The sequence below is a fragment of the Corapipo altera genome, unplaced genomic scaffold, assembly GCF_003945725.1.
Source record: "Corapipo altera isolate COAL_440 unplaced genomic scaffold, ASM394572v1 104, whole genome shotgun sequence".
In the NCBI taxonomy this organism is placed as follows: Eukaryota; Metazoa; Chordata; class Aves; order Passeriformes; family Pipridae; genus Corapipo; species Corapipo altera.
The window spans coordinates 2,284,296-2,298,338 of record NW_020884920.1 but is presented as its reverse complement, the minus strand read 5'-3'; the positions used below and the strand labels follow the sequence as shown (position 1 = coordinate 2,298,338).

General features: G+C 57.2%; 1 protein-coding gene across 2 annotated transcripts in view; it reads left to right on the top strand.

Annotated features, from left to right (window-relative positions):
- Positions 1-13,378, top strand: part of LOC113953388 (lysosomal alpha-glucosidase-like) — a 15,325-nt gene extending 1,947 nt beyond the window's left edge. Inside the window, exons 1-20 of one of the 2 annotated variants that reach the window (XM_027656479.1) lie at positions 2,647-2,730; positions 3,909-4,440; positions 4,626-4,771; positions 5,737-5,902; positions 6,405-6,501; positions 7,521-7,640; positions 7,891-8,009; positions 8,079-8,210; positions 8,982-9,092; positions 9,901-10,014; positions 10,168-10,252; positions 10,600-10,717; positions 11,065-11,198; positions 11,318-11,469; positions 11,609-11,757; positions 11,847-11,988; positions 12,187-12,285; positions 12,410-12,574; positions 12,655-12,801; positions 13,051-13,378. In XM_027656479.1, the coding sequence (XP_027512280.1) occupies positions 3,919-4,440; positions 4,626-4,771; positions 5,737-5,902; positions 6,405-6,501; positions 7,521-7,640; positions 7,891-8,009; positions 8,079-8,210; positions 8,982-9,092; positions 9,901-10,014; positions 10,168-10,252; positions 10,600-10,717; positions 11,065-11,198; positions 11,318-11,469; positions 11,609-11,757; positions 11,847-11,988; positions 12,187-12,285; positions 12,410-12,574; positions 12,655-12,801; positions 13,051-13,113 (2,781 nt within the window). In that variant the 5' untranslated portion in view covers positions 2,647-2,730; positions 3,909-3,918 and the 3' untranslated portion in view covers positions 13,114-13,378. Of the gene's footprint in view, positions 1-2,646; positions 2,731-3,908; positions 4,441-4,625; positions 4,772-5,736; positions 5,903-6,404; positions 6,502-7,520; positions 7,641-7,890; positions 8,010-8,078; positions 8,211-8,981; positions 9,093-9,900; positions 10,015-10,167; positions 10,253-10,599; positions 10,718-11,064; positions 11,199-11,317; positions 11,470-11,608; positions 11,758-11,846; positions 11,989-12,186; positions 12,286-12,409; positions 12,575-12,654; positions 12,802-13,050 lie in introns of those variants that run through there. The other variant, XM_027656480.1, reaches the window with a different exon arrangement.
- The last annotated feature ends 665 nt before the right edge of the window (positions 13,379-14,043 follow it).

Below are 14,043 nucleotides of genomic sequence, written 5' to 3'. Positions count from 1 at the left end.
GCCGTGAGATTTTGCACCTTCACACATTTCACAGAGTCATAGAATGGATTGGGTTGGAAGGGACCTTAAAGCCCATCATGTTCCAACCCTCCCTGCCATGGGCAGGGTCACCTTCCACTAGAACAGAGTGTACCAAGCCCTGTCCAACCTGGCCTTGAACACTTCCATGGGTGGGACAGCTTCTCTGGGCAACCTGAGCCTGTGCCCCAGTATCCTCATAAGGAAGAATTTTTTCCTAACATCTAATCTAAACCTGCCCTCTGTCAGTGTGAACCCATTACCCCTTGTTCTGTCACCATATGCCCTTTTCAAGTTCCTTTGTAACTTTCTTGCAGGCTCCCTTCAGACTGGGAAAGGAAGCAATAAGTTCTCCCCGGAGCCTTCTCTTCTCCAGGCTGAATAATTCCAATTATCTCAGCCTTCCGTCATAGGAGAGCTGTTCCATCCCCCTAATCAACTTGGTGGCCTCCTCTGGACTCACTGCAACAGGTCACTGTCCTTCCTGTGCTGAGGACCCCAGAGCTGGACACAGCACTCCAGGTGGGTTCTCACCAGAACAGACCAGAGGGGCAGAATCACCCACCTCAACCTGCTGACCACAATGCTTTTGTTGGCTCATGTCCAGCCTCTCATCCACCAGCAGCCCCAAGTCCTTGGCAGGGCTGCTCTCGATCGGTTCATCCCCCAGCTTATATTGACCCCAACCCATGTGCAGCACTTTGCACTTGGCCTCGATGTGGGACAGACAGAGGTGGGGAAATATGTCTCGGGCACTGTGAGGCTCTCAGGGGTGCTCAGGGGCTGGTTTGGTCCCCGGGCTCCTTGAGGCAGCTGCTATGGAACAGCCTTCATCCAGCACTGCCTGTCCTGGTGCCCCTCGAGCCCTGCAGCAGAGCCAAATCCTGTCCCGGGGCTGGATCCTGAACACGATCCTTGCACTTTCCTTGTGTAGTTGTGTGAGCTGCTAACACAGCACCCTGACCCCTGGGGTGTGAGCGGCATTTCAGACCCCGGGAGCACCCAACGTTGATGGTAATGCATCAAAAAATGTAATAACACGGGTGGTTGATCAAACCCAACTGCCTCCATCGCGACTGGGCTCCTTTTGATTTTTTTTGTGTCCGTAACTATATTAGAAAGTCTGTGCAATTTGTGCTTTCCAGCCTCGGGGCCAGATATCCTTATTGGAGCAGTTCTAAGGGTCATAGTTGAGGCTTTGAATAAGATCCCATCTTTTGCTGCTCCCTTTGAACAACACGAGTTGGAAAACATGGAGAGCCCCATTTCTGGCACAGCCCCACAGATCTGGGCAGCTGGAGCAAGTTTTAGGTGAATGCACCACCCTGATGTTAAGAAATCCCTGTTTACTATTGGAACTGACTAATGAGGTTGGCTAAAGCTCCTGGGCAGTGGCATGAAGTGTTGGCTTTCACCTCTCCCAGATTTGCAGACTCTGAAATCTTGCCCTGGTTGCTGGGATGGGTTGAGCTCAGGTTTGCAAGGCAGATTTCAGCCATCCCTGTGGTCCCCACTGATGCCTCTGAGGTTTGTCTCCAAATCTCCTTTACATCCAGGAGGGTTCTGGTGGCTCAGAGAGCCAAGACAAGCAAGGAAAGGGGTGCTGGTGGTGGGAGCCTTGGGGCCTCTGATGTCCCCAACACAGCCACCTGCCCCTGTGCTCTCTCTGAGTGATGATAACCAAGAGTGGCCAGAGCCATCCTGTATTATCCAAGGTTTTTCCCTGAGACATCCACAAGAGGGTGGAGGCAGGAGGCAGGAGGGATGGACTGGCTGCATCCTGGGTGAGGGGGGTCTCATCCTCTGTGGTGACAGCCCCACGCATGGGACTTGCCAGAATTGGGGTATTTTCCCCTGTCTTCTCAACAACATGGTTTTGGCAGACTGCTTATGGCAGGAGGGAAGCGGCCTTGTCACCTGAAATTCTGTTTCTGGGTGAATCGTCCTGTTCATAACAGGTTACTTTTTCTTTTCATTCCCTGGGGAAAGCAACTCTGCTCCAAAGGTGTGTTGTCCTTTGCTGCTGACCTTTAGACTGCAGTGGCCTTCAATAGTAAACAAGGAGAAGCTCTCCAGTCCCTCAAAAAGTGGGAAAGCCTCTGCATTTCTATACATTTGTTAAGCAAATGAAGAGAAGTGCATGGGAGACAGGAACTCTGGTGAAAACCTGGATGGAAAATGGGTTTTATTCTGGGATTTGGGTGTTTTGTGGGTCTGGCCCACCCGCTGTGTGCTCAAAATACATCCTGAAACCACAGTGATTTGTACTCTGGGTTTAGAGACCCTCCGTGCATCCATGCTGGGAAAAATCTAAAAAAAACGCTGATCCCCCATATTACCCACCTTGTCGCTTTTGAGCAGCGTTGAGATAAAATATTAAAAATAAAATGAAAATAAAATTTAAAAAACCCCCAAAACACCCAAAGCGCACAAAGGAGAGGAGCGAGCGGATGATCAGTCGGCGGAGAGGCGTTATGTATGCAGATGCGCTGCTACTAGAGAGGCGCGGTAGGAGCGGGGCGGCTTCTCGGGTGTTTACGGCGGAGCAGGCAGAGCTGCAGCGCCGGGAGCGCTGCCTGCCCGCTGCCCGCCCGCTGCCCGCTGCCCGCCCGCTGCCCGCCCGCTGCCCGCCCGCTGCCCGCCCGCTGCCCGCCCGCTGCCCGCCCGCTGCCCGCTGCCCTCCCGCTGCCACAATGTCAAGAGGAGACACGTGTATGTAAGCGCCGGCACGGCCGGAGCGGGGCCCGCAGGCGGGCAGGGGCTCCCGGGGCGCGGCGCTCCCCGTGCCCGGCTGGCGCTCTGTGTCCCCCCGCAGTGTCCCCGCGGCGGGGCGGCCGGGCAGGAGCCTGGGGAGTACGGGCTGGTGGCACGCCGAGGTGCCACCTCGGGGGTTCGTGTGGCCGCGGCGGGTGGGCGCTGCCACCCCGGGGCCGCCGCCCACGCGTGGGGAAGCGGCGGGCGGTTGCACAGGGCGGAGGCGCTGCCGCTCGCGGGGGTTTCGCAGCCGGGCCCCGGCAGGTTGTGCGGCGTTGGTGGCCGAGCCTGGGGAGGGCTGCCGGGGAATAAACCTGTTTGTGGTGGGGATGGAGCCGTTTGCTGAGCCGTTGCAGGTCGTAGGGTGGAGGAAGGCAGCGTCTGAGCGCCTGTGATAGGAGATGGAGAGAAGAAAGTTGTGTCTCTTATTGTGTCTCTTATTTAAGGTGCTGAGATTGCTCCCTGCACTCACCCGGAGCATGAGGGTCTCCTTTGCTTACAGTCCAGGAGGTGTTTGTCGGAGAGGTTGTTAGAATCAGGTTTTATCAGTGGGAGGCAAGGACTGATGGTATACTCCCAGCCATCCCTTGCCCAGCCCTTCCCGCAGCTAAAACCTCTGACTCAGGGCTTTGGGTGATGATAAGAGGATGCTCAAAGAGGATGCTCAGAGCAGAAAATCCCCTGAGCAGAGGACGCTCCCTACCTTGGAGCCGTGGCTCCCACCTCTGTTCCCACAGGCAGAGCAAGCTCGATTTTGCTTGCAGCTTCCAGAAATGCTGCAGTCCATAAATTCAGACCTGGGAAAAACTCCTTGAGGGGCTGCTCTGCCACTCCCTGAGAGCAGGTGGGGTTCAGGTGGGTGGTGCTTTGTCCCTTAGGGCTGGTGGAGAGTTCTTTGTCAGCATCTCCCCGCACTTAGCAGGATCAGGACCACCTGACCTTGGCAAAGCCTTCCATTGCCGAGTTTGCCATGTGCATCTTAGCCGAAGGCGCAGATGTGATGATGCAGGGTGCTGAGGTGGGCAGGCTCTGCCTGAACCAGAGGCATCAGGAGAGAGTGAAGCTGTCCTTGAGGCCTGTGCGAGCTCTCCCCCTTTGTCTCTTTCACACCTGCCTCCTTCTCCCCTTTGATCCAGCACCAGGACGATGAAGTCGTACCAGAAGCTGACAACGCCGCAGCCGGCAGGATGCCAGGTGGAGGAGGAAGGGGCTGCCCCAATGCCCCCCACCCATGGGAGGATGGCCCCGTGCTGGGTGGGCAGTGGGCTGCTGGTGGCTGCCGTGCTGCTGAGCACCATCACCGTCTGGGTGCTGCAGCAAGTGTCGGGGGGCTGGCTCGGACCCACCCCACCCCCCAAATGTCTCCTGGTGCCTGAAAGCCATCGCTTCGACTGCTACCCAGAGCGGCAGGTGGTGGTGACCCAGGAGCTCTGTGAAAGCCGAGGGTGCTGCTTCATCCAGAACCCTCTGCCGGCAGAGGGCAAGCAGGGGGTGCCCTGGTGCTTCTATCCCCCTGACTTCCCCAGCTATACCTTGGAGAGTCTCAACCAGACAGCACTGGGCATGGTGGGGTTGCTGGTGCGAAGGGAGAAGGCCTATTACCCCCGGGACATTGAGATGCTGAGACTGGATGTGGAGTTTGAGACAGACACACGGCTGCACATCAAGGTGAGGTTCCTGATGGCTGCCCTCCTGACCCTTGCACCTGTCATCCCACAGGTAACTGTCCCCTACTGTGACCGAGTGTGGAAGCTGCTGTGCTCCAGGCATGGCTGCGTGGGGCCAATGAGTATCTCCAACCCTTTGCCCTCTTGCTTTGCTGGTCTTTAAAGCACTTTTTCTCCCTTTTGCAGATAACGGATGCTGCCAACCCACGGTACGAGGTTCCCCTTGATGTTCCCCGGGCGATGAAGAGGGCAGAAAACCCCATCTACAGCCTGAACTTCTCCTGGGATCCCTTTGGGGTGCTGCTGCGGCGCACAGCCACGGGGACAGTGCTGTAAGATCCCACCTTCTCCTCATCCTGTGGCAGGTGGGGAGAAACTTATCCAAACCTAGGCAGGCTCCAGCACACTTTCCAGTGGTTTTTCAGAGGGAAAACCCATGCTTGCAAGATCTCCAGCCAATTATTGCTTTTTGTCTTGCATCTTTTTAGCAGTGCTCACATGGGGATGCAGCAGCACGTGGCTTCCTGGCCCCATGGGCTGGCCACGTGCTTGCTATAGCCGTGGCAGGACTGGGTGGGATCAGCACCTCTCCAAAAACCTCCCAGTGCCCTGATTCCTCCCAAGGTCCTACACCAGCCAAACACTGTGCAGGTCCCCGGCACATCACCAATGAGCGACATAGTGGCTCAGGAAAAGGGCCAACAAAGGGTTGTGGCTTTGCCCATTTCACGCTTCTTTTGGGTTTCCCTGGCTGTTGAAGCTATAGGGACATTCACAGTTCCAGGCTTTTCGTGGAAAAAGACTGCTGTTGACTTTGCTGTACTGCTCTCTGTCACCTCCACAGCTTTACCCACACTAAGCTGTTGACAAGCACTGACAGCTGGGCGATGTATGGTCAGGGTGTTTTGGGATCCCATCTTTTCCTCCTCCTTCCCATTTGCTGGTGACTGTGGTCTGTCCTGTATTTGGGAGCTGCTTATCAGTGACAGCAGGCTGAGAAGCCCCGCTGCCATATCGCCTCAGTGGTTAATAATAACCTGGGTGGAAACTTCTGGGATCAAAGGGAAGGCTGTGCTGCACTGGGTCAGGCTGGTTTAGGCTCAGGCTGTGCCTTGCCTCCAGGCAGACCCAAATTTACTCCTGGTCCAAGGTGTTAGGGTGGGATGTGGGGTGGGACATGTGCTGCTTCACTGGCCCTTGGGATAGTGAAGGGATCAGTTTTTGATGGGCAAATGGATCCCAGTGGGTCCCAGCATCCCCTCTTGACCCCCTCTTTTCCTCAATGTAACCATGGCAGGCTCAACACCACTGTGGCCCCCTTGATCTTCGCTGACCAGTTTCTCCAGATATCCACATCGCTCCCATCCAGGTTCCTCTATGGGCTGGGGGAGCACCGTGGCAGCCTCCTGCACAGCCTGGACTGGAATACCCTCACTCTGTGGGCACGTGATGTCGCTCCCACGGTACATCTGTCCTGTCCCCAGGGGGGTGCAGGGGGTGAGGACAGGGGTGCTGCTCTCCCATGCTTTGGACAAGCCCTGGGAAAACATGGCAGGGGTGGGCAGCAGCATTGGGAGGGGCGGGGGATGATCAAGGCTGACAGGCAGGTATGTGCCACGGAGAATTTCAGAGCAATTGCAAAATGCTCTTGGCACTCCGAGGGCACCGGGTGTTTTCCGCTCCACCCTGCTGCTCGTGCAATGTGTTGTGGTGAGGCAGGAGGTTTCCCTCTCACCCAGCCCAGCTCAGTAAACCCTGAACAGCAAGGAAGAAGCAGCCTCCCACGGCCTTCAGCACCAGCCCTGAAACCATCCTTGTCCTTTGCCTTGTCCTCCACAGGGGTGACAGGTTCCTGGTTAGGTAGTGGAAGCATATGCAGCTCAGGGCCTTTTATTCACCCCCAGTGACATGGGGCTCTCCTGCTTTGCCCTCTCTGCTGTCTTACCTGGCACCTCTTCCTTGCAGGAATCATTCAACCTCTACGGTGCTCACCCCTTCTACCTGCTGATGGAGGAGGGCGGAGATGCTCATGGGGTTTTCCTTCTCAACAGCAACGCGATGGGTAGGTGTGTTAGGGGACCCCAGGCCAGCTGGTCCCTGGCGGAGGACCTGGCAGGTGGGGACAGATGGGAACTACTGGAGTGGCCAGTTTGGAAACCTGGGGTAAGAGGAAGCCATAAAAGGGAAAGATGTGGTTTGATGGCTCCGTTATTGAGCGCAGCCATCTGTTTCCTGGCTACAGCGAGGCTCTTTAGCAACTGCTGAGCAGTTTAACCACACGCCCAGCTGCTGAGTTGCCATCAGGAAAGCAAGTCCCTTGCATGCAGGTCCATGCCTATTCCCCCCTCCACTGAAACATCCTTGCCCCCAGGCCTGGCGGCGTGGCATGGCTGGGGTGCAGCCGAGGATGCCGTCTGCTGCCCATGTTTCCCCAGCTGTGCCGCGCCAGCTGCGGCCGTGGGATCTGCCCGTGTGTGCCAGCTGGTAACACAGCAGCTCCTGCAGGCTCCTGCCGTGTCGGGGACGGCACCGGTGACCACCCAACCCTCCCAGCAGCTGCTGCTTGCAGCCAGCTGGGGCGATGCTGCGCACACCGGGGCTCTGGCAGCTCCAGCTGCGCTGGGATCTGTTGCAGCCATGCTGCTGAAGAGGAGCTCGTGTGAGATGCAGCCACCCGAGCTGAGGTTCGAGGGCTCATTCATGTGGAAAGCCCTTCCCAGGAAAGGCCTTGCTCCCACACACTCTCTTGTACGAGTAGCTCTAGATTCACTTAGGAGGAGAACATGAAGGAAAGCACTGCACTGCACTGCACGTGCTTGATCTTGGTCCAGCAGTGGAAGCTGGTGCAGCTTTGAGCTTAAAAAGCAGATTTTTAAGACAGCATAAACTACTGATCTCCCATGGGCTGTGATGATTTAAGCTTCCAGACACCCATTTAGCATCCACTGAGTGCAAGGCAGGGATTCGTCTGTTCCCCTGAGCATTGCCTGTGGTGCTGCCTGGTCCCCATCATGTGGGCTGAGGTCTGGAGGTTGCTCCCCAGTTGTCACTGTCTTTTTCCCTTCTCCTTCCCCCTCAAAGAGGTGGCCCTGCAGCCTGCTCCAGCCCTGACCTGGAGGACCATTGGAGGGGTGCTGGATTTTTACATCTTCCTGGGGCCCGATCCCAACATGGTCATCCAACAGTACCAGCAGGTGATAGGTGAGTGCCCGCACCCCACCATGGCTATCTGCAGGCACCTTCCCCATGCCCACATCCCCATCTCACCCCAGCTTCACCACATCCCCAGCCCTCCCAGCTGGGGAGGAATCAGCCTCCCCCAGCCCTCCCAGCACATCAGGGGTCAGTGATCACCTCCTTTTCCCACCTCTCCCCTTACCTTCCTACCCTTTTGAGAGATGCTGCTGTCATCTCGAGGCACCCCAGCCATGCTTCCATTCTCCCACTGCAGGTTTCCCAGCCATGCCACCCCTCTGGGCTCTCGGCTTCCACCTCTGCCGCTGGGGCTACGGATCCAGCAATGGGACCTGGCAGACTGTTAGAGCCATGAGGAACTACCAGATCCCCCAGGTAATCCCTCAGACCCGTGGAGTGGGGGGTCCAGGCTCCATCCTTCATCCCTGAGCCTCTGTCCCGCAGGATGCACAGTGGAATGACATCGATTACATGGATGGGTACCGGGACTTCACCTTCGATTCCCAGAAATTTGCCTCCCTCCCCTCGCTGGTGGAAGACCTCCACAAACACGGGCAGCGCTACGTTATGATCTTGGTACTCCCCCTCCTCTCCCCCTGTGCTCTCTTTGCTGCAGAGCTAGAATGTAAGACAGAGGTGTAAGGGATGCTCACAATTCCAGCTGATCAACCCCAGCCCCAAGAATTTTTGTGGGAGGCTGGTCCCCAGTGCTGGATGGGCAGCTGTAAACTGCCACTGGAAATCCCCCTAATGCAGGGACCATGGACACACAGGGCAGGTTCTCATGATGTGCTCCTGTCTGCTGCAGGGGGACAAGGGTGCCTCTGACCTCCATGGGTGGAGGAATGGAGGAACTGTAGGTCAGGCAGTTTAACTTGTGGGTGCTCAGCTCGGGTGCTCCCACATCCCCATGAGTGCTGGGATCTTGTGACCTGGCTGGGATCTCCCTTCTTCCCTCTACAAAGAATGGGGGCATGGGTTCTGCTTGCTGGGGTCAATGGGGACACTCAGGTGCTTGCAGGGGAAGGTTGGATTCCTCCCCTTTGAACTCCCCTTAGTAGCCAAGCCCATCCATGACCTGACATTTCTTGCATAAGCACAAGATTTCATGTATTTGTCTGCCCCCTCCCCAAAACATCCTAATGTGTCCTGGGGACTTACAGAAGTGGCATTTTAGAAAACATGCCTGGAAGTGTCCAAGCAAGTTTCTGTTCCCCTTGGGGCAAACAGCCTCTGTGTCTGGGCTCTGGCTGACCCTGTCTGGGTTGTCTTCTGTGAATCACTCCGGTCTGGCCAGGGAAAGGAGCCACGGTCTGGAATGGCACTAACCTTCTGCTCTGTCCCTAGGATCCTGGCATCAGCAGCACCAACCCTCACGGCTCCTACTGGCCTTTTGATGAAGGCTTGAGGCGGGGCTTGTTCCTCAACACCACCCAAGGGCAACCACTAATCGGGAAGGTGAGGAGCTCCAGGGGGAAATCCCAGCCCTGTGGGTTATGCAATAGCAGGGCTGGGATTTCATCCCTTACCGTAGAGGGAAAGACAAGTGACCAAGAGACTTCTCTGGGATAATTGCCAGAACCTGGCTCAGCCCTTGTAATCATGTGTCACCTTCTGGTGTCTTCACCAACCCCAGGAGTCAGCCCCTGTCCAGCAGAGGAGCCTGTGGAAGTCATATGAGCTTAACAGAGTCAGCAGTGCTGCCCAAGGCTGGTCATCTGATTTCTTTCCCTTCCTGTTTTTGGTGTGAGGGGAGGTTGCCTGGGATGAACAGTGCACCTCCGGATCTGCTCCACAGTAGTTCCCTCCCAGTTTGACCCCTGTGACTGTTTGCTCCCACCGTCTCTCCCTCGCCATCTCCAAGGAGGGGGTTTTATTGTAGCCTGAAAACATGGGGGAAAATGAATTGGCTGAAATTCCTGAAAAGAGGCAAAGCATGGAGAAATCATGGCTTTTCCCTGACATGCCCTGGGCAAGGTGGTGTCAGGGCTCGTGCAAGTGGAGGGAGAGCAGCCACTCCTTCAGCTGTCACTGCCCACGGACTGTGGGGAGTCTTCAGCACCACAATACTCCTGGTACCATGGAGGAAGAAGGGGTATGCTGTGTATGTAGCATCTAGGACTCAAAGCATTGGCCTGGATTTAGTTTCTGGGTTATTGCCTGTTTCACCCCTGGTCCTTCACCATGCTGGGGTACCCTGTTCCCGGTGGCAGCTCCCCAGAAATCACCTGCTTGGTGACCCCATGGTTTTGTGGTGTCCCTGCAGGTCTGGCCTGGTTACACTGCCTTTGCAGACTTCTCCAACCCAGACACGCACCAGTGGTGGCTGGAGAACTTGCAGCACTTCCATGCCCATGTGCCCTTCGATGGCCTCTGGATTGTAAGTCTCTCCTTGCCCCTGGGTCACCTCCTGCCAGCACCTCAGCTCACACCTAGTGTGTGTCCTTGCAGGACTGTCTGCAGCTTTTCCCGGTCTGTCCACTAATGCCCAAAACCACATGCTTGAAATTGCTCCACAATTTTCTTTGCTTAGGACATGAATGAGCCATCCAACTTCATGGATGGGTCTGAAGACGGCTGCCCCCCAGGAGAGCTCGACAGCCCACCCTATACTCCAGGTAAGGAGGAAGATGAGATACAAGGCTGTGCAGGCATGTACTGTGTGCTTTGAGATCTCTGCCAGCTGAGTGTGATGGGGGAAAACCATTTCTAAAAGACATTCTGTCTGTTTTACACCCTGAATGTCTCCTTTACTTGCATGTGCCAGTATCGGTGTCTAAGCCTTACACACTTTTTAGGGCCATGTCAGGGTGCAGGGTGGGACCATCTGTGTGATCTTTTGGCACTGGGCTGGCAGCGATGGCTCCTGTGAGAGGGCTGACCCAGAGCCAGCAAGTGTGGGTGGTCCCCATGCCCTGCAACCCCCACCACCACCGGGTGCCAACTGGGCTCTCTCTGCTGGCAGCCGTGCTGGGCGATTCCCTCTCCTCCAAGACAGTGTGTGCCTCAGCAAAGCAGAAAGCCTCGGTGCACTACAACCTCCACAACCTCTACGGGCTGATGGAAGCCAAAGCCACAGCAAGGTACCTGAGCATCCTGCTTCCTGACAGCCTGAGGATGGGATGGGGCAAAATCCTGCTCAGATGGGGATGGGGGTTTGAGTGCCTGACTTCAAGGGGACATAGTCTGGCTGCTTGCAACCTTCAGGGTGAGAATAACCCCGGAAAAGAGGGGAGCTGACACTGCTCTGGGGAGGGACAGGTGGGTGAGGCTGGTCCTGGTGCCAAGCCTTCGCTCAGGTCAACTCTCCAGCACTGCAGGGCTGCCACAGGGCTGGACCTGGACCTCTCCCTCAACTGTTGTGGGATAAGGCAAATGCCTGGGGGGCTGCTCTCACCTCCTGCCCCTTCCTCTCCCTATTGTTTTCCAGTGCCTTGATCCAGATCCGGGGGAAGCGTCCCTTCATCATCTCCCGCTCTACCTTCCCCAGCCAGGGCCGCTACTCAGGGCACTGGCTGGGAGACAACCGGAGCCAGTGGAAGGACATGTATTACTCCATCCCAGGTGGGTGGCACAGAACACACTCAGGTGCCCTACCAGCCCTCCCAGCTCCACTGAGCTTTCTGCTTGTTCGGAGACACCTCCGAAATTCCCTGCACCCTGTTGACTGTCCCTGCCCTCAGGGCTGCTGAGCTTCAGCCTCTTTGGCATCCCACTGGTGGGGGCGGACATCTGTGGCTTCTCCGGCAGCACCTCGGAGGAGCTCTGCACCCGCTGGATGCAGCTCGGTGCCTTCTACCCCTTCGCTCGCAACCACAACACCCTGAACGAGAAGGTCAAGGGCAGCGTGCCCGGTGGGAGGCATCCTAGGGGTGGGATGCGGGATATGAGACACGGGATGGAGGATGCAGGATGGGGGCTGTGGGAGGTGGGGTTGGGGTGGGACAGCTGCTGACTCCCTGCATCTCCCCCAGGCCCAGGACCCGACAGTGTTCAGCCCTGCGGCCAGGACGGCCATGAAGGACGTGCTGCTGACCCGATACTCCCTCCTGCCCTTCCTCTACACCCTTTTCCACCATGCCCACCTGCAAGGGGACACTGTCGCTCGGCCCTTGTTCTTTGAGTAAGACCATCCCCACCAGTAGCTGGGGAGACACTTGGACTGAATCGCAGAGAAGTGGCCGATTGAGCAGTGTCTCCATCCTGCCACAGATTCCCCCGGGATGTGGCCACCCTGGGGCTGGACAGGCAGTTCCTGTGGGGCCGGAGCTTGCTGGTGACACCGGTGCTGGAGCCTGGGGTGGACTCGGTCACAGGCTACGTCCCCCAAGGCACGTGGTACGACTTCTACACGGTGAGGAACACCATGGCACTTGGCCAGGGACTGGGTGATCCCTGCTTAACCATCTCGGGACTGCGGGTGGGAAACCATGGCTGAGCCCAGCGAGCCCTGATGGAGGAAGGGGTGGGGATGGCTGCTCCCCAGACCCATGCCTGAGCACCTGCTGTGCCCCTGACTCCCTCACACCCGTGTCTCTCACCACCTGCCCAGGGCTCCTCGGTGAACAGCAGTGGGGAGATGTTGAAGATGTCAGCCCCCCTGGAGCACCTCAACTTGCATGTCCGGGAGGGTTCCATCCTGCCCACCCAGGTGAGTGCCCAACTGTCACCTCCCTGAGTGCTGTCCACAGCATGTGTGTGTCCCAGCACCTCAGCTCCCAGACCCCCATCCCCAGTGCTCACAGCCCTACAGAACCCATGTCTTTGAACCCCAGAAACCAGGGACCACCAGTGAGGCGACTCGAGGGAACCCCCTGCGCCTCATCGTGGCTTTGTCCTCGAGTGCCACTGCCTGGGGGGACCTTTTCTGGGACGATGGCGAGAGCCTGGACACCTTTGAGCAGGGCAGCTACTCCTATCTGGTGTTCAATGTCACACAGGTGGGATGTGGTGGGGAGGGCAGGAGTGGGGGGTCCTGTGGCATCTGGCCACCTTGAGCTCATGCTGTCCCTTCCTGCAGAACATCTTCACCTCCACCATCCTCCATGCCAGCACTGAGGCCACCAATGTCACCATTGGCACACTGAGCATCTTTGGGGTGCAGAAGCCACCCAGCAAGGTCCTTCTGAATGGCCAGGAGAAGCCCTTCTCCTACCTGGACAACCAGGTACAGCCTCATCTTGGGGTGCCCTGTCCTGGGTGAAAGTCTCCATCTTGAGGGGCTCCACCCTGCCTCCTCTATAACCCTAAGGGTCACAAGGTTGGTGACCAAAGAGGTGGGTGAGGACATCGTGTGGCACTTCTGCCATGCCAGGGTTCAGGGGCAGTGAAGCTCAGCCAAGCTGGGTAGGGGAAGGCATTCTCCACTTCCCTCCAGCCAAGGCTGTACCCCAAAATGTCTCCTCTCCCCCCCCAGGTTCTCACTGTGAGTGACCTCAGCGTCAGCCTCAGCCAGGGCTTCTCCCTGCAGTGGCTGTGAGCAGAGGGCTGTGGGGTCACCCACCCTTGCCAAGACCACCTGTCCAGGAGATGCTTGATGCTCCAGCCCCTGAAGCTGGGATGCTGCTGTGGAGGAGGTGTCTGGAACTGTCACCTGCTGCTGTGTGTCCCCCCCCCGGCTGGGGACAGGGGGTGTGGGATGGGGGCTTGGCCACCGGGTGCCCCCCGCGTGGCCCCAGGTGGGTGGTGTGGGTGGAGGTGTGGGCACCCACAGTCCCTGCTGCAATAAAGGCACGTGGAGAGCTTGTCGTGGGCGTATGATGTGGGGACAGAAGGGGTGGCCTAGGGCAAGAGGGGGTGGGCAGCCAGGTGCTGTGGAAACCCCAAATTTTACGTCCCTGACCTCGGTTCTCCTCATTCCATCCCCCTGATTCTGGCTGTTCAATTTCAGCCCAAATCCAACCCCTCTAATGCAAGCGCCACATCCCAGACCCCAAATTTCAGCCACTACTCTCAGCTCCCCAATTTCAGCCCCTGACTCCAGCCCCCACCCCACTCCTTTGACTCTCTGATCCCAGACCGCACAGTCAGAGATTCACAGAATCGATTAGGTTCGAAAAGACCTCCGAGAGCATCAAGTCCAACCTGTGACCCATCACCACCTTGTCAAGTAGACCACGGCATAAAGTGCCACATCCAGTCATTTCTTCAGTGACTCCACCACCTCCCTGGGCAGCCCATTCCAATGTTTAATCACCCTTTCTGTGAAGAAATTCCCCCTAATGTCCAACCTAAACCTAAACCTCCCCTGTGCAGCTTGAGGCTCTGTCCTCTTGCCTGTGAGAGGGGACCCAGCCCAGCATCACCCAACAGCCCCTAATTTCAACCCCTAACTCCAGCACCCCATCCCAAACCCTTGACTCCCCTCTCTGATCCCCAGACCCCCGCAATCAGCACCGCTAAACAGCGC